The 18,862-nt window shown below is 43.1% G+C and overlaps 1 protein-coding gene across 18 annotated transcripts in view; it reads left to right on the forward strand.

The window, feature by feature from the left end:
• The window catches only part of BIN1 (bridging integrator 1), a 122,060-nt gene that overhangs the window by 53,869 nt on the left and 49,329 nt on the right, over positions 1-18,862 (forward strand). For 14 of the 18 annotated variants that reach the window (XM_077934531.1, XM_077934534.1, XM_077934550.1 and 11 more), the window contains exons 3-7: positions 6,229-6,283; positions 7,524-7,618; positions 9,153-9,248; positions 15,704-15,811; positions 17,739-17,831. In XM_077934531.1, coding sequence (XP_077790657.1) covers positions 6,229-6,283; positions 7,524-7,618; positions 9,153-9,248; positions 15,704-15,811; positions 17,739-17,831 — 447 coding nt within the window. The remainder of the gene's footprint in view (positions 1-6,228; positions 6,284-7,523; positions 7,619-9,152; positions 9,249-15,703; positions 15,812-17,738; positions 17,832-18,862) is intronic. The other 4 variants (XM_077934540.1, XM_077934557.1, XM_077934573.1 and 1 more) reach the window with 1 other exon arrangement.

Consider the following 18,862-nt stretch of genomic DNA (forward strand, 5'->3'; position numbering starts at 1 on the left):
AGCAGACCCACAAGCATGCCTCCTTGCCCATTCTCACGGCTCAGGATGGGATTTCTGTGAATGATTGTGCCTGCCCTCCTCTTCAGAAGGGTAGCTCAGGGGGCATGTCAAGTCTTGAGACAATGTCTTTGCTTACACCTAACCATGTATCCTAGAGCTTTGCAATATTCTGCTAAGTACCTTCCAACATGATATATGTTTAGGTCATGTAGCAAATTCTGGAATAAAACCTTTTGTAATAACCAAGTGGAGAGTCTGAGTATTACGTCCGCAAGTGGGAGCCAGGACAGTCATGGAGGTGTTAGCTGGGAGAGGAACTGTATTTATTGCATGATAGGTAGGAAAATGCAAGAATTCTGAAACATGAGCACTTCCGTTTTGATGTGCAGCAAATTAGTAAGAACACCACTAAATATATTGTTTTAAACTGATGGTGTAGACAAGGTTCTGAATGAATAGGAAAAAAAGTCAGCTTCCCTCTGGTGCTAAATAGCAGCTTTTCTGTGATTATTTGTATGTTTTAAACATATTTTATATATGTATATAGTTTTAGCTCTATTAACGGTTGCTTGTTTTTTAATTATTATTTATGTTTTTAGTGATTCTTGTTTTTCTTTGTAAGCTGCATTGAGTACCGCCAGGGGAAAAAAAGCTGGGGTATAAAAAACAAACAACCAAACAACAAGGGCTTTTGTTGATGCTGGTACTGCCCTACATTCCCAACTGTGGTCAGACCACATGTAGCTACCCAATCCTCCTCCTCCCTCTCCCTCTCCTCTACATGTAAAAAGGGGCACAATTCCCACTCCACAAATGGATCTCTGTGGATAATGTTTTGCTTGATTGCCCAGGTCTCTGTATTTACTTCTGCTAGCATAAGTATAAAATAGCCCAGTATATGTTCATTGTTCATCAAGCCAGTTGCTTACACTTAGGCTGGTATAAGCAGCAGCCTATTTCCACAACCGTGGAATTACAGTTGGGGCAACTAGAGCACCAAAGAAAGCTGATCCGGTGCAGCTAAAGAGCCTTCTGTATTCAAGCTGGTATCCCAGGAAGGATGGAAATGGCTTCTGGGCATCCACTGCAAAATGGACCGATTGTTTGTTGTGTTCCTGTGAAGACAGGCAGCTGTCTTTGATTTGCCCTGGGCTGAGAGTCTCTTTTTGTTACAGTCCATGCAGGCACATGGTCTTCTGCGAAAGTGGAAGAGATATAAACTTAGCTGTCTCTCTCATTGCACAGTGCTGTCATCTTTTTCTTTTTCCTGAATGGGGAGGGAAGGGGGGGGAAAATCTTGTTCTAAATACCTTGTATGTCCATTCAGAGAACGACAAGCGTGCTTCCTTTTTACTCTGCGAATGGCACGAGATCTCCCTCCCTCTTTGCTTAGAGGCTGACTTTGCTACGTGACACACAAGCCGAACATGACTTGTTTTTTGGCAGCGGTGCTAACATTCCGGTGGTCTCAGGCCCCTCTGGAGTTTGACGAGCAGCACAACTGGGGATGGTCAGGAGGAGGAGGATTCTTCCTCCTAGGATGATCTGCATCCAGTTACTGTCCTTTGCGCTACTTCCATCAGAATAAGCTGCTGTAGAAGAACCTGCAGATAGCTGCATGCTTCCTCTCGCCATTAGACACCCCCCCCCCCGGAGCAAAAGGTGTATAAATACATTTTATTAAGACCCAGCTGAAATGTCACAGAGTAGTGAGCAAGCTTCTGAGCCTTTCAGAACTTGTATTCAGAGAAATGATTTTCAGTAAAATGGTAAAAATGGGGGCACGGGAGGAGAAAAGATGTTTCAGAGCAGGATATTTAAAAAAGACCCACTGCCAGCAGTGTAAACAGAATAGACAATATATAGACTTCAGAAGACTAGATCAAGACTAGGTGCAGAGCAGATTTTGGGTTGTGCCAAGGGCTACAGGGAAAAAGAAGCAACAACTGTTTTTCAGAAAACATAATAGCCAGTAGCTATTTGCATCTACCTCTTGCTCTTTTATAAAATTATTGATTAATGTTCACCTCTTGTATCTGAATTGATGCAATGAAACATGAATAGTTAAGCCAAAAGAGCAGAAAACAAGCTGCTCCAAGTACAAAATATTCCCAAACTGAAGTTGACAATCCATGGGCAATATTGGCTCCTCCTTATGCATTGTGGGGCGATCTAGTTTTCTGTGCAACTGTGGCACTGACCCACTTGCAATTGCTTGCTCAGATGTGATTGGCTCTTGATAGCTTACATAGCATTATAGTGGCAAAAAGTATCTGCTGTGACGGCCAATTAATACTGTTGTGTACGTATCTAGAATTCCTCACATCTATTAGGAACATAGATCGGTATTACTGGTTCACAGGGATATCCCTGTATTGAAGGGAGATGGGGACACTGCAACTTGAGGCTGAGAGAGTGGCTTATAAATTCATTGCTCAAAGGCAAGATTTGAACCAAGGGCCTTCTGCTTCACAATTCTTCAGCTACAGCACCAAATTGGCTTTCAGTTCAAAGCTCGCCTTGGGCACAAGCTTAGTAGTCACATGAAAGCTGCTACTACCTCAGCCCCATTAGCATTATGGTAAAAGCATGTACCTTAAGGAAAGCTTGCTCTTCAGCCTCCCCAGATGTTGACCTACTGCATTCCTTCAGCTTTGCATGCAAAAGATCCCAGGTTTCATTCTGGGATCCAAGAAAGCTATTTTAAGATATATTCAATGTAAGATACCAGCATCTGATATGAATAGAGCTGAAAGAGATGTGGATTGCCATAACTCAAGAGGTAGAGCATCTGCTTTGAATACAGAAGGTCCCAGGTTTAATCACCAGCATCTCCAGGCAGGGCTGGGAGATGAACCCTTGTCTGAATCTTTGAGAACCACTTCCAGTCAGTGTAGACCAGGGTTTCCCAAACATGGGTCTCCATCTGTTTCTGGACTACAGTCCCCATTATCCCTAGCTAGCAGGACCGTTGATCAGGGATGATGGGAACTGTAGTCCAAAAACAGCTGGAGACCCAAGTTTGGGAAACCCTAGTTGATCGCCGAAGAATTGATGCTTTTGAATTATGGTGTTGGAGGAGACTCTTAAGAGTCCCATGGACTGCAAGAAGATCAAACCTATCCATTCTTAAGGAAATCAGCCCTGAGTGCTCACTGGAAGGACAGATCCTGAAGCAGAGGCTCCAATACTTTGGCTACCTCATGAGAAGAGAAGACTCCCTGGAAAAGACCCTGATGTTGGGAAAGATGGAGGGCACAAGGAGAAGGAGACAACAGAGGACGAGATGGTTGGATAGTGTCCTCGAAACTACTAACATGAGTCTGACCAAACTGCGGGAGGCAGTGGAAGACAGGAGTGCCTGGCGTGCTCTGGTCCATGGGGTCACAAAGAGTCAGACACGACTAAATGACTAAACAACAAGTGTAAACAATGCTGAGCTAGAGGGACCAATAGTCTGACTTAGAATAAAGTAGCTTCCTATGTAGCTCACAGGGTGGGTGGTGACCAGGGGCAAGAATTTTCATCTGTGACACACAGATTGTAGAATTCCCTCCAACAAACTGGCTTGGTGTCTGCTTTGCTATCTCTTAGGGACCAGACTTGTAACTATTATGTTCTTCATAAATGCCGGTAGTTTTATTGCATAGCCTACTCTTTCCTTTCAAGAGAGCGTGTGTTTTGCATTTGTTAAGTTTGCACTGACTTTTTAAATTCTCACTCTCGGGGGTGTATATTATTAAGAGTGGCACATAATGTTTATGTATCATAGTGCTTGCAAATGGATGCTTATCAAGAACTGATCCTGGTTTTGTGCATGGCAGCTGCAGACGTGACGAGCAGTTTTCTCATGCCTCTTTCTGTTACACCTGAAGCTGCTCGAAGGCTCTGCTTGTGCAGGGAGGCAGCCTTGATCTGCTGGCAGGGAACAGGTGGGCTGCATATGCAGACATTCCCTGCTTGTGGGAGTGGTTGGCAGGGAAAGCATCAGTGCTAAAAATAATTCCCAGCATGTTCTTTTGACTTACAGAGAGAGTTGTGGTTGAGTGCAGAGCACCAGTTAGGGTCTTCTGTGGGAGGGAGGAATGCTAGAAATGATGTTGGGCATGGACTTGTTATGTTGGTTAGAGAAGTGAGAATATGGTTACAGCCTACTTTGGTCAAAGCAATAGCTCATCTGCTCTCCATAAGTCAACCTTTCCCAACTTGGTATCTCCAGAGTTTTGGACGACAACTCCCATCTTTCCTAACCAGTGGCCATGCTGGATGGGGCTGATGTGAGCCATAGTCCAGAATGTTTGGAAGGTACCAGGTTGGGGAAGGCAGTTTCTTTCTCCACCCCCCCTTCTAACTTTCTAATTTTGTGGTACAGTAGTACCTCGGGTTACATACGCTTCAGGTTACAGACTTTGCTAACCCAGAAATAATACCTCGGGTTAAGAACTTTGTTTCAGGATGAGAACAGAAATCACATGGTGGCGGCACATAGGCAGCAGCGGGAGGCCCCATTAGCTAAAGTGGTGCTTCACGTTAAGAACAGTTTCAGGTTAAGAACGGACCTCCAGAACGAATTAAGTACTTAACCCGAGGTACCACTGTACTCATTTAGCCACAGAGATATTTGGGTGTGCAGGAGTAATGAGCCTCTCTTGTGATTGAAGGGTGGAGGATTCCGAGAATGGAAAAGGGTTCCTTAAAGCAGCAAAGTTGCTAGCTGAAAATGTTCATATCAACTGTCTAAATAGCAAATCTGTTCTCGGGAATCAACTGTGAACTGCTGGGATTGATTAACCAACCTTATCCATCCTGCTCCTTTCCTTTTACTGTAAACACTGGGTTGGAGCACTAGCCAAGTTGTGATGTTTCCTCTGTGTCAGTCTGTGATAGGCGAATAATGAATGATGCTGCCGTTATTCATTCCCTGTCAGGACTTTGAGGATGTGTTGGGATTTGCTATGAAATGACAGCTAGCGATCTGAACAGGTGAACGATGTAACTGTGCAAGAGACAGGCAGTTGTGCCATTAAATGGGGCAGGATATGGGGGCAGCCATCCAGGCAGGGCCCCATTCCTCAGAATGAGCAGGAGGGACCCTCAGTACGTGACTTTCTCACTTATTTCAAAATAAGTGAAATAACATACAATGCCATCCAAACAACTGGTAAGTCTGGAGTCTAAATTTAGTTTAAGATTACTTAACTGCACTACTTGAATAGGAATGCCTCCTCAAAGCTTAGTAGCACCTGAGGCAGATGTTCTGTGAGTTTGCTCTCTTTAAAGCCCCCTTTACTGAGATGAAAGAAAAATTGAAATGCAATATTATGTATGAGTCTACTGTCAGACCATGGCACACCCCCACCCTTTCCTTGCATCCTCCTTTTGGAAGATCTGCAGCTGCTTTTGTGGTAGCAGAAAATCCTGCTCAACCATTTGTTAAATATAGCTGTGAAAGGGCAACCAGCACATGACAATCCTCTATCCTTTGTGTTCTTTGGAAATAAGTTACGAAGAAAGAACCATTGAGAGAGGAGAGGTTCTGCCATATCTGAAAGGTGTTGGAAATGCTGGTGAAGTATGAGAATCAAAGCTGGAAAAGGATCCCTCCAAAGAAGGAGTTGCAATTCAGCATCAATCTGGGGGGCCCTACTTTGGCTGCCAAGTACTTGGTGGTGTTTGTAGTTGATGAAATTAAGGTTGTTGTTCTTGTTTGCCTTTCTCTGAAGTAGACTGTTGAAATAAGGGAACACTCTCTGATTAATAAAATGACACCATAAAACGTCCTTAACCTGGCACATAAGTGAAGGCTTTGTTTGGGGATAGTGTTCCATAAATGGAGCACCACCACTAAGAAGGCCATCTCTCTGTTTGCCACTGCCATGGTGAAAGCATAGTGAATGGTTGATCCTAGAGATTAGGCAGGTTCACAGGGGAGAAGGCTGTTCTTCTAAGCATCCTGATCTTTGCAGCAGGGTTGGTGAATCTGTGGGCCTTCAGTTGTTGTTGTACTACAAATCCCACAACCCCTGACCATTGACCATGCTGCTTGGGGCTGATGGGAGTTGGAGTCCCATAACATCTGGAGGACCACAGGTTCCCCACCCTATCTTGAGAGCTTGAAAGATCAACACCAGCACTTTTGATTAATTGTGCCTGGAAACAAACTGTTGCCTTTTATTTTATTTTGCTGTTGTGCAGCCTACTTACTGGTTCCATTTACTGTCTTTTCAGACAGAGGGAAGCAAGCTGCAGAAGGATCTCCGGACATACCTGGCTTCAGTAAAAGGTAACACCTGTAAAAATTGCTGTGATGTCATTCTCCCCACAGAAGACAATTCTAGAAATGCTCTCAGGGCTTGTGTGTGTTTTATTCTTGGTGTCAAGAGTGACTGGCATGGTGGGGCGATGCCACAGAGCTGTCCTCCCACAACAGTGGAGTTGCTGCTCTTACCTGGACAGTTCTGGGATGGGGCAAGGTGGAAGTGAGGTCAGGGCTGTATGGGTGCACCAGAGGGAGCACTGGATTAGGCTATGCTACTGTGCCCACATATTCCCAACCACACTATGGCATTGATCCCTCCCTACCCTGCTCAGGTAAGCAGCAGTGCTCTGCCCCACCACACTGGCCACTCCAGTATACCAGCCAAGAGGCACTGTCTGCATTAACTAGAGAAAACTACACATACAGATCTTAGCAGTTTCAGGAACTTTCAGTGGAGGACAGCAAATATCTGTCAGGGGCAGCTGCTACTTTGTTCTAATGTAGCATGGAAAGTACTCATCCCCTGGGTGCATGCCACAAAAACACAATGTTCAGACAAGACTCCAGTGGTGTTTATAAATGCTGGGATCACTTGCTATCAAGGGATTTGCCCTCTGTGGCATTTCATGTGATCAGTAACCGGTAAGTGGCATCTTCTATAAGATGCACTTATTCCTTTGATGCAGGATGGAGTTTAGACAAACAATTGAAATGGGAAGCTTAACTTCTCAGTTGGTCCCTCTCTCCCCTTTCTCTTTCTAATATTTTTGTTTATATATAGGATCTCTCAATATGCTTTCTATGATTATAGAGAGGGGAGAAGGGAGAGAAAGAGAAATCCCATCCATTTTAAAAATTGACCAAGTAAATACTTAAATGTAAATGCAAACCCTATCCCCCCATCTATCTATGTTCAGATCTAAAAATTGGCCACTTCCAAAAGTATTGGTTTACACATTTTTGAAACAAAAATTTATACTTCTCTCTTGGATGCCTGCACTAGAGGAATATATGTTATATATCTAATGGCTCTTGGTGTGTGTGTGTGTGTGTGTGTGTGTGTGTGTGTGTGTGTGGCCTCTGTGTTATATGCCCTGCTTTGCTTGCCTTGGAAACAATTCTCTTAAAGAATTGCCAGGGGTTTGGGATAAGGCCTTGGTCAATAAGGAAGATTCATTTCCCCTCTTCGTTTTTTGGGTCGGGTACTTGATGGGATGCTACTGTGTCATTCAAAATTTGGAGTCTCTTTTTTTCTATCTCCAAGCAATGCACGAAGCCTCCAAGAAACTGACAGAGTGTTTGCAAGAGGTGTATGAGCCAGACTGGCCAGGAAGAGATGATACTAACAAAATATCAGAGGTGAGGTTCTGTTCCATTAGCATCACTTATGTATTATGATCTGCATTCCCTCATTCATTCATAGGGACTATAGCTGTTGAACTGATTTTGGGGTTATAGCACAGTGACCTGGTTTGGACAACACCACTGCATCTATCAATGCATGTATCCCAGCCAATGCAGCAAAATGCGGTACCTGTGGATAGCTCAGTCAGTAGACTAAGTGACAATCTCAGGGTTGTGGGTTTGAGCCCCACATTAGACAAACGATTCCTGCATTGTAAGGGGTTGGATTGGATGACCCTCGTGGTCCCTTCCAACTCTACAATTCTATGATTCTATGAATAAATCTGCTGAAGCCTCTGGCATGCACACTGGCCCTTACCCCTTCTCCAGTGTGGTCCCAAGCAACTTGTTGGAGGCATCCTGTGTACAGGAGCGGTTGGTGAGGAGGCACTCCTGCCATTGTGCCTACACAGTACCACCCTCTTCACCACATCTCCCTCCCGATAAGCAGCAGGAACTCTGCTGCTGGGAGGCTAGGTGTGCAGTAGCAGCCCTCGCCCCTGACTGCTCCTGATCTTGCTTGTCCATGATTTATCATTAAGACTGAAAATGTTTTAGTAAACTACAGTGGAACCAAGGTGCGGCTTCTGACTGGCTGCAGGATTTTCCTGCACTCAAGCGGAAGCTGCATTGGACGTTTGGCTTCTGAAAACCATTTGAAAACTGGAATACTTCTGGGTTTTTGGCATCCAGGAGCCGATTTGTTTGCCAACTAAGCCATTTGAGAACCAAGGTTCCACTGTATAGTAAAACTGACCACAACTTTTCCCTTTCAGCTATAACCAAAAACTGTTGTTAGGTTTAAGTAGGAAGTGGGTGCTTCCTCCTTGTGGCCTCACCAGAGGAAGTAGGGGGAGAGTGGAGTGGGAGGAACATATGAGCCCATGGCTTAAGCAGTCTTCTTCATATAATGTCATGTCATTGGAACCAGGCCAATGGGTTCTGTGCCACACTACACCAGCCATGTGATCTTAAATATTCTGCATTGTAACAACAAAAGCATAATGTTTCACCTTAAGTGATGCCGCTGTTGGTGTGCATTGCCTCCCATCTCCACTGACTGTTTCTGGCCCCCACCTGCAGCATGGCAGACAGAAATTCTGCAGACCCAGCTTTCCTTTGCTGCATGGGAGATGTGGTGACAATGAATTCCTTACCTGTTGAATTTCAGGAGGTCTGTGTAGCATTTGAAGTTACAGGAGCTTTGTAAAAGCGAAGAAAAAGAAGAAGAGGTTAGGCATAGTTTCCAGTGTTGTTGTGTTTTTTACATGCACACCTCCTTAGAAAGTAGATATAAACATAACAAACATATATGAGACATGTATCTTACAGGAACTCCTATCAGTGTATTGAGATCAATGGCAGCTTGTTGCTAAGTCTGGGTTTGCCCTCCAGACAAATGTGTGAAATGATCCACAAAGAAGCATAGTGTTGCCATGTTTTGCACTGTTGCTGCTGATAGATTACATGTTTCCTTATATTCTTCTAGAACAGTGACCTGCTGTGGACAGACTTTCATCAGAAGCTGGTGGATCAGGCACTGCTAACTATGGACACCTACCTCGGCCAGTTCCCAGACATAAAAGTATGCAGTTTCTTTTTTACTTTCTGTTTTTACAGTTTCCTTTACTTTCTTTTGTGCTCCTTTTTTAAAAAATTGAGTTTGTGTGAACTATGCATCAAGGAAGAGTTTTGTAAGGAACTCTGTGGGATCTTATCTCGTCTACTTTGGGCAATGGTGGAAATAATGACTAGCAGATTTTATCAATTTTTTGAGTCATTCAGAGTGATGCAGAGGTTTCACCCTCAAAACTTAGTGATAAAGTAGACCACTGTGCAAGACTTGAAGATAATTTTTACTTGCCAGGATGACAATAATTGAAATCGAGTTCAAATACAATTTGTTTCTCTCCCTTGAGCCCTAGAGAGGACTTGGACTTCTTGCTCTAAAAACACAGTCTTTCATAGCAATGAATAAATCATTAGTTCAGAGCTTGCCTGTCTTCATAAACACATGAAAACACATACAATACGATTTTAAAACACGCAACCAATAATTAACACACTGCTAGCCTTGATGTGACTAAAAACATAAAAATCACACTAATCTGGGAGCAGTGTTTCTGCTAGATGTTTGAAGGTAAAAGCCCTCCAGAACAATTCTAGTTTTTCATGAAACTAGTGCTGTGCTGAAATGTGTCCTCCAAGTTCTGAAAATATTTCCTTCCCTGAGAAACAGATTTCCTTTTTTTCTGCTTCATTCTCAGGGCAGAATTCCCTTACAATTTTCAGTGTGTGGGGGGTTTTGATCTTACCTTATTGTTGTTCGGGGGCTGAGGGTGTCTGTGCAGTGTCTTGCCAGTAAACATTTCTCTAGCACTCTGCAGCCTCCCCTGGCTGCCTGCCGTACTTGATCTGATAAAGCACAAGGAGTGTCCTTGTGATGTCTTCCTCTGGACATGGGTACCTGGGAAGAATGCAGCGTGCAACCACTGGTGAGATGATTTGTAGAATGAAAGAAAGAGCACTGACAAACACTGATTGACCACCTCAAAAGGGAAGATAAGCACCACAAAAGCCTTGCACCCCCACCCACGAGCATTTCACTAAAGTTTTCTCTGTCCTTTTTTATAAATTTCAAATTCATTTTCTTTCCTTATTATTTGACAGAGGATGATTAAAAAAAACACACTGGAGAAATCACCGGCACAGCACCAGAGATAGAATTAGGGAGGAGGGGGCTAGATGAATCTCATTTGCAATAAGAGCTTTGCCAACATTGTAGAATGTGTGTTGCATCAGGAAGCACTATTCAGTATGATGAAAAAGATTCCTTGCTCAATTTCCTGGCAGATGTTAACTTCTGTGTTACACTCCCCCTCCCCATGTAACATGCACAAATACTTTCTTTTATAGCTTCCTCTTTCAGATACATAATTTTCTCCCCCTGTATCCAACTCTGATCCATTTATCTGATGGCCTTAAGCATATATAAGATTAGCATGGGAACAAGATCTGTTCAGGTTTTTTGGGTCTCATTTAATTTCTACATAATCATCATCATCATAATGCGTGTATAATGAAGTGGTACCTTTTCTTTAATTTGCCTAAAGCTCTTTTAAAAAAATGAAAAGACCTAAAAGCCAACATGGGACTGTGCATATTTTGTGCAAAAATGCACATTCTGCACATCACTTGCTGTGCATCACAAGAGCTGAAGCTGTGCGTGTAGAATATATTATGTAAACAAAGCCTATGTAAATCTTAATTTAATTTATGCAGTTCTGCAATATATATAGATGTGAATTAAAGAAAGTTCATTTGAAAAATTGAGAATAAATAAATAATGCATTTGTGGATGAATTATCCTCTTTTGTAAGTGTATGAAGGTATATCTAGTTTCAGCAGAAGCGTCCTGCTCCTTATTCTTTCTCTCCTTCCTTCAATACCCCCTCTCCCCCGAAGGAAACATCATAACAAGGAATCCATTATTGCTGGCTATGTACTTTTCAGGGATCTGGCAAAGTTGTTTGGGGGAGAAAAAGTTTTTTTTTTAAAAAAAAAGGCATACATTTGCTAGGGATAATTCCTGTCCTCTCCTGAGAACTTTCCCAAATGCTGGATTCTATCCTGTGACTGCTCCTCTCCCAATTCCTGAATGGCTTTGAGAAGGTTGAAAAAAGGAGATGTATTTGCCATATGGCAGTACTTGTAACTACGTTCCCACATGGAAAAGGTCAGCTTGGCTTTCTCCCAGTGAAATCAGATACCCCGTTTAACCCCCTTAGCTGAATCCCAAAAGGGAGACAAAAGCAAGCTGCCCTCCCTTTCTCCTTCAGTTAATCCATTCTGCAAAAGATACTGTGTTTATGTGTTTTCTCCTCCATTTAGTATCAGGCAGCTACATGGATAACCTGTGGCTGTAGTTTTTCTTTAGTTGGTGCCATACGTAACTTTCTGCCGACCTGGTTGGCCACTTGCTGGAAACTCTTCAGCAGGAACAGCTTAGAGCTCAGGAGAGCCTCCTTTTCATAACTCTGTCAACAGTCAGTGGCTGTCAGACTATATATATAGAAATTGAGGGCTCCTCCCTCCTCAGTTTAGAGTTCACACTCTAGTTAATTTGCACCCAGAAGACCACTTCTGTCCTGGGATATGGGAAAGTGTGTGCATGAATGTATCACCCTTGGGTGGTTGCTGGGTATCAAAACGTCTATATTTCAATTAAGGAAATGCAGAAGCTACATTAATTCCTTGGTGTTCCAAAGGATCTTGAAGAATGATTAAGGAGATTTCATTGAGCTCCTCTAAATAGTGGGAAGGACTTCCACTGTTGTTGTTGTTTACTTAGAAGTAATAAGTTCCACTGAATTCAGCATGGTGTTCCAAAGTTCAGTGTGCATAGGATTGTAGCTTTGCAGCAGCACAGCGTAATTCTGTACACACTCCCTGAGACTAAGCCCAATTGCACACAATGGGACTTAGTTTTGAGAAAACGTCATATTGCACTGTTAGGGGCTTCCTCATTTCATGGAGTTTCATCTCTCTCCCCCTCCCCTCCCTCTCTCTCCACCCTCATCTTATTTATCACATTTGCTCAGGAGGGTGTACATGGGGTTATCCCATTTTTAATCCTCATGGCAACCCTCTGAGATAGGTCAGGTTGAGACTTTGCCCAAGTTCATCTAATATGGGTCCTGAACCCAGGTCTCTATTGTCCAAGTACAATAGTTTCTCCACTCCACCCCACTCGCTTTTCTTACCATTAGTTGAGAATGTTTCAGACAGTAGAGGTGAAATACCAGCTGTTTTACATGCATCTTTTCCATAACCACTGAAATATTAGTAGGCGAATCTTTCTGGTGGCTTTAAAGGCCTTCTTAATTTAAAGTGGCTTCCTTGTTAGGAGCATCTGGAATCTGTTCTGGTGTTCTTAATTCTGCTGAGTTCTTGAAAGATGCCCAGTGGCTGCATTCAGTGCTGTACTGGGAATTTAATTAAACCAGAGATGGATGAAGCATGAATGAACTGCAGCTGGTCTGGCAAGCCCAGGAAAGGGGTGAGAGAGTGCACAATGGACAGACTGAGAAATAGATGCAACAAAAGCCACATGTTCTTAAAAGAGGACACTGCGTAATTCCTTGAAGTGTTTACATGGTTTGTTGTTAGACTTGGCAAACATAACACTTCATGCCAGTTGTTCCTGAATTGTCACCTACTTTTTGAAGAAGTGTAGCAGTTCTTTAAGAGGGCGGCCTCTGACTGTGGAATGTGATGTCCAATCTACCTTCAGTGGGTTTTGCCACATTTATTTTATTTATTTCATTTGTGTATTGCTTCCCATGAAACACCTTGAATCGATGAATAATAGAAATAGATATAAAAAACAAAAGTTCAAGTCCAGTACAGATAGAGTCTGGGATAAGAACCTCCATGTCAAAAGGCTTGTAGAAAACAGAGGGTCTTCAATAGATGCTGAAAAGGCAGTAGAGACAGTGGCTGTCTGATACAATCATTTGATTTGATGTTTTCAGCACCCATTAAAGAATTACCTCTTCATCATGTCCGTTTGGAGGAAGTTAATCTGGATGAGATTAACTATGAATTGACATCTGCTTGCTCTATTGTACTATGGACGTTATTTTAATGTTGGTTTTAAATTGTTTATTAGAGTTTGGAACCACCTTGTGATCATAAGTGGTGTACAGTTGTACCTTGGATCCTGAACGCCCTGGATCTTGGACGTTTTGGTTCCTGAATGCTACAAACCTGGAAGTGATTGTTCTGGTTTGTGAACGTTCTTTTGAAACCCGAACATCCGACGGGGCTTCTGCGGCTTCTGATTGGCGGCAGTAGCTTCCTGCAGCCAATCAGAAGCCACGATTTGGTTTTTGAACGTTTTGGAAGTAGAACGGACTTCTGGAATGGATTCCATTCAATTTCCAAGGTATGACTGTAATAGGAAACTGAATGTATGAACATGGACCACTTTTGCTGTGGGAAGATGATTATAGCTTATATAATGTGATTAACTGCTAATGGGGATGTAATATTGTTGTTTTATTGTGTTTAGTGTTTTGATGTTTCTGTAATTGATATTTTAAATACTGTATTTTTTGCTCTGTAAGACTCACTTTTTCCCTCCTAAAAAGTAAGGGGAAATGTGTGTGCATCTTATGGAGCGAATGCAGGCTGCACAGTTATCCCAGAAGCCAGAACAGCAAGAGGGATCACTGCTTTCACTGCGCAGCGATCCCTCTTGCTGTTCTGGCTTCTGAGATTCAGAATATTTTTTTTCTTGTTTTCCTCCTCCAAAAACTAGGTGCATCTTATGGTCTGGTGCGTCTTATAGAGCAAAAAATACGGTAGTTAATATTTTCCCCAGCCTTTTAGAAGGAAAGGCCAAGGTACGAATGCTTCAAAAAAATAAAACCAATCTGTTTGGGCTAGGTTAGGCTGAGTAAGGATTTGTATCCCATGGTGGTTACTGGACCCTGGAGTCAATCAGACCTTTCCTCCTGTTGCAAACAGCTGATTCCCCCTCTCTTATGTGCCAATGTCCTCCCTCAGTGTCTGTGGGGTGACAAGCAGCTGCATTTGGTGTGAATTTGTGTTCTGAAGATTGTTCCTTGACTTCCAGACACTTTCAGTGTGGGAAAAACTACTGACCACCTGCTAGTGCTCTTTCAATTGCTAACATGAATTTAGAATCACAACTCAGTATTACTTGCTCAGTATTATTGAATGGTCAGATTTATTTAATTTAATCCTGAAAAATAAAAAAAACCTTTTTTGACATTTGACCATATAAGGGTGGATTTAAAAGAGTTTCTGCTTGGCAGAATGACAAGGAACATTTTTCATGTGGGAAGTTGCCATTGGAGATCATCCTCGATTGTGTAATAAAATGGATACTTAAAAGCAATGTTAGCAAGATATTGGCTAATGCCTGCAATTGATCTCAATATTTACAAACAATCTTGTTGAACAACTTACCTCTGTGTGAATGGTATATACCAGGGGTCTGCAACCTTTAAGACAAAAAGAGCCACTTGGACCCGTTTCCGAAGAAAAAACAACAACTGGGAGCCGCAAAACCATTGCGACATTTAAAACAAATATATCTCCGGAGCCGCGATCTGACAGCGGGCGGGAAGGTGACGTCGGGACGGTGCGTGACTAACGCACGCACCGCCCCCATGCGACGTCACAGCCAGTACAGCGCCCGCCACAGTGGGGAGTGTCGGGGTGCACAATGCGCCTCCTCCCCTCGCTAGTATCCGTCCCGGAGCCGCGGCAAAGATGTAAAAGAGCCACATGCGGCTCCGGAGCCGCGGGTTGCAGACCCCTGGTATATACACATGCAATGAATGGTGGGGTCAGGGAGAGGGGAATAGGGGGTTCTTTATCTGTATTTACTATTGTATAATCCGACCGGGTCCGGTACGTTTCCACAGCCACCGAATTCCCATAACGCAGGCACCCACTTGACATTTACTACTGAAAATGCACGAATAAAGACTAAGAAAATTACACAACATTCTTGCTAAATAGTGGAATTTCCTTGCTTATTGCCTGCTAAATAAGCTGCTAATTGGAGTCTTTCCATGCTCAAGATTTATATAGTTTGTAGCCAAAATCACTCCACTGATACACAAAAGAGAAGTACTATCAGACTCTGTGTAACCCTGAAGTATTCACACACACACACACACACACACACACACACACACACACACACACACACACACAATTCCCCCCCCCCCCAGGGAAACCCTCCTGAAATTCCCTCTCTAAAAACTCTCCAGTTCTGTAATAACTCCTGTGTAGGCAAAGGTTGAATGGATGTCTTTTGATTTCTACTGACCACCTTGCCACTTTAGAATGTTTCAGTGTAAACAATTGCAAAGTGTTGGCATCCTGAGCAGTATGTATGTGAGCTGTAGGCGACTGTAAAGATCATTAGTCCACCAATTAGCATGGCTCTGGTGTTCAAATGATATTTTTCTCCCTTTCTTTCCCCTCTCTACCTTCTTCCAGTCTCGCATTGCTAAGCGGGGAAGGAAACTTGTAGATTACGACAGTGCCAGGCACCATTATGAATCTCTACAGACTGCAAAGAAAAAAGATGATGCTAAAATTGCCAAGGTAAAGTGCCCAGTGCCCTTGACCAGATATGACATCCTAAATCATCTCTCTCTCTCTCTCTCTCTCTCTCTCTCTCTCTCCTTAACTAAGTAATTTAGGATATTGTTGGTGGTTTGGTTTTTCCAAATATGAAACTACTACTATTTATTTTCCCTTAGAAGAAAGTATAGTATTAATATGTTAACGTCTCTAGCTATGTCCTTTTTCAGAGCATTTCATAATAAATAAACTAACTTTCTTTCGTCAGAGAACGTATCCTGTTACAAGTCAAAAAAGCAAATGGTAGAACATACACAATTCCTGAAAAATGTGATTGAAAAGCAGTGCAGAAGCTGTTACTTTACTGCACAGATGGTATGTCAACAGGTGCCCGTGGCTGAGATGAAGGAATTAAGCAAAGGAAGAAAGGGAAGTCTTCGAAGGATGGAGGCTGTTCCTTGCAGCCTCAGCAGGGAGAATGACTCCAGGAGCTACCCTTCCTTGGTGGTCTCCTTTTCTTCTCAATTGTCAAAGCATCTAGGGCTTCTGGATGAGCCCATGCTCTTCTGATTGGACAAATCATGTCCTGGCACCAGGCTGAAGCGTCAGCTAGCAGCAGATTGTTCCCAGGCCCTAGATATGCTCTTGGGTGAGAGACTAGGGTACATTGTCCTCCTTGAAATAAGGAGCAGCTCTATTTTCCCATCAAAGGCCACTTCAAGTGTTATTGATGAAGCAAATCGTGGGTGTTATGTGGGGTGATTTATGAATATGGCATCAACATTTGCTTAGAAATCTTCTTGATTCACCTTCTCTTCATCAATGTTCTTTTTGCTCTGAAAGGGATAGACATATAATTACTGGTGGATAATTCTTCTATTCTCATACTTATTGCCTTCTTGTATACTTGCTATCAGCTGTTTTTAAAAAATGTAACAATGCAGAACACAATCTTATGCATATTCACATGTAAGTGCCACTGTATTCAGTGAAATGTAAACTTTTGCATAACTGTACACAGTATTGCAGTGACTATAGAGAAGAGTATATTGATCGATGCCATTTTCCCTTCAGGGAAGAAAAGGTGAAGCAGATTCGTAGTGTCAAGGGTTAGCACTGTTATGCACCTGCCAAGGTCACCCACCCACCTCAGAGGGGGTCCATTAACAAGAGCTCAGGGACTTATACCTCTCTTCTACCATTTCTGTGCTCACGTCTTGTGAGTGCACCTTGTGGCATGCATGAGTGATGTGAGCACGTCATGGGGTGTGCACTCATGGCAAATGTATGTCACTGTGGGATATTGAGGGGCTCTAGCCCCCTCCTTGAAAATGTTGCTGGCAGCAAGGCCCCTTGGCCCTCCTATCTGATGCCCATGGTGGCAGTGAGGATCTACTCACAGAGAGAGGAGGGGCAACTCCGTACCAACCTGATGTTTAAAGGCACAAGAATCACTCTATAAAGAGCAGACTTCGCCAGCTGTGTTTTATAATGTGACGTTTAAAATAAAAATGCTGCAAATTCTGAATAATCCGCATGGCTGTAATAACGGTGTCTCCTAATCCTGTCTTTTCTTAAAAGTTGCTGGTGTCTCACAGAGGGGGGATCCATCTTCCTCCAAGCTGGGGTTTGTTGCTGTCTAAATGACTAACAGTTTCTTCTCTGTTGCCTCTCTGCAGCTGGAGTGCTCGTAAACTCTGCTGGCCTTGGTGTTTTCTGACCCACACCATAGAGCATTAATTACTGCTAGACTTGGCATGCCACGGAGGATTCACCCTTTGACTTATCTCTTAATTTCTCTCCTGTTTGCCAGGGTTTGTTGTCTCAGCCTGGCTTGATAACCCTCTTACCGTTTGAGATATATATATATATATTTAAAAAAAACAAAATTCTCAAAATCTGTCCCGTTTGTTTTCTTGTCTTTGTTTTGAAAAATGCTCTCACACAGCCTGTCTCGTTGCTTGAGAAAGCTGCGCCTCAGTGGTGCCAAGGGAAGCTGCAAGCACATCTCGTAGCTCAGACTAATCTGCTGCGGAACCAGGTGACAGCCGAGCCCACCTTGCTCTCTAACCCTGCATGCCCTCTCCCTGGCTGAACCCCTCTGCTGTGCTCTTCACCCTCAGGCAGCATTCACTCTGCTAAGCATCATTGTAAGGCACTCCTTTTCTCCAAAGAAGTGACTTAGGTTTCAGTACACTGGAATAAAAATGTAATACAAGGAGACAACACCAAACCAACTTGTATTTTATTCTTAGAGCAATGTTGTTGTTTGTTTGTTTTTTTAAAAAAAGACTATGTGATTTTCCAAACTTGTTTTCTTTGTCGGCTATTCCTGCTGTTAAACAAATTTGCCACCAATAGTATAGTGCAATGCCTTGCACACCAGCCAGATTTATGGGACAACCAGTTAGAGAATAGGTTGAAAGGTGTTGGGTTAGCTCCACCCCTTTCTTGGCCTCAAGACCCAGTGCCCTAAGGACCGTTTCCTCCACACATGGATGCCAGCTGGTGGTAGTTAATCAGGAATGATGAGTTGCTTATGGAGCTTCCAGTTGATTATATTTGGTATGGTGCTTCTTGTTTCTGAGACATTACATGGAAGGATGGGGGATAAGGTTGATGTTTAGGCGACATGTATATTTCTGTTGCTTATATAGTTTTTCCTTCTCCTGTCACTCAGGTGCTTTTCCTGTCATAAAAATCTTCAGAAAAAACTTCACAGCAATACCTCCTCTCCCCATTTGCTCTCCCATGCTCAAAAACGCCCCGGTCTCACTGAAACATCAACCTTCTTGTTGCTTTGTCCATGGTTCCCATTCTACAGCCATTCCTCTCCTTCCCCATAAACTGGCCATTAATTCATGAGAATCTCTCTGCTTGAGCATCCCAGGGATGATAGCATTGATGCTTCTGCAACCTCTCTTCTTGCCTCCCTTCTGACTCATTTGGTCTAAGCATGTGACAAGCTGGGGCAAAGAGAGTCCCTTTTCCTGAGTCTCTCTTTCTTAGATTGCCTGCAATATCCTTTGTCAGTTCCTGCTTCCCTTTTATAGATTTTAGAGTTGCAAAGGC

This window comes from Podarcis muralis, chromosome 1, assembly GCF_964188315.1.
Source record: "Podarcis muralis chromosome 1, rPodMur119.hap1.1, whole genome shotgun sequence".
Taxonomy (NCBI): Eukaryota; Metazoa; Chordata; class Lepidosauria; order Squamata; family Lacertidae; genus Podarcis; species Podarcis muralis.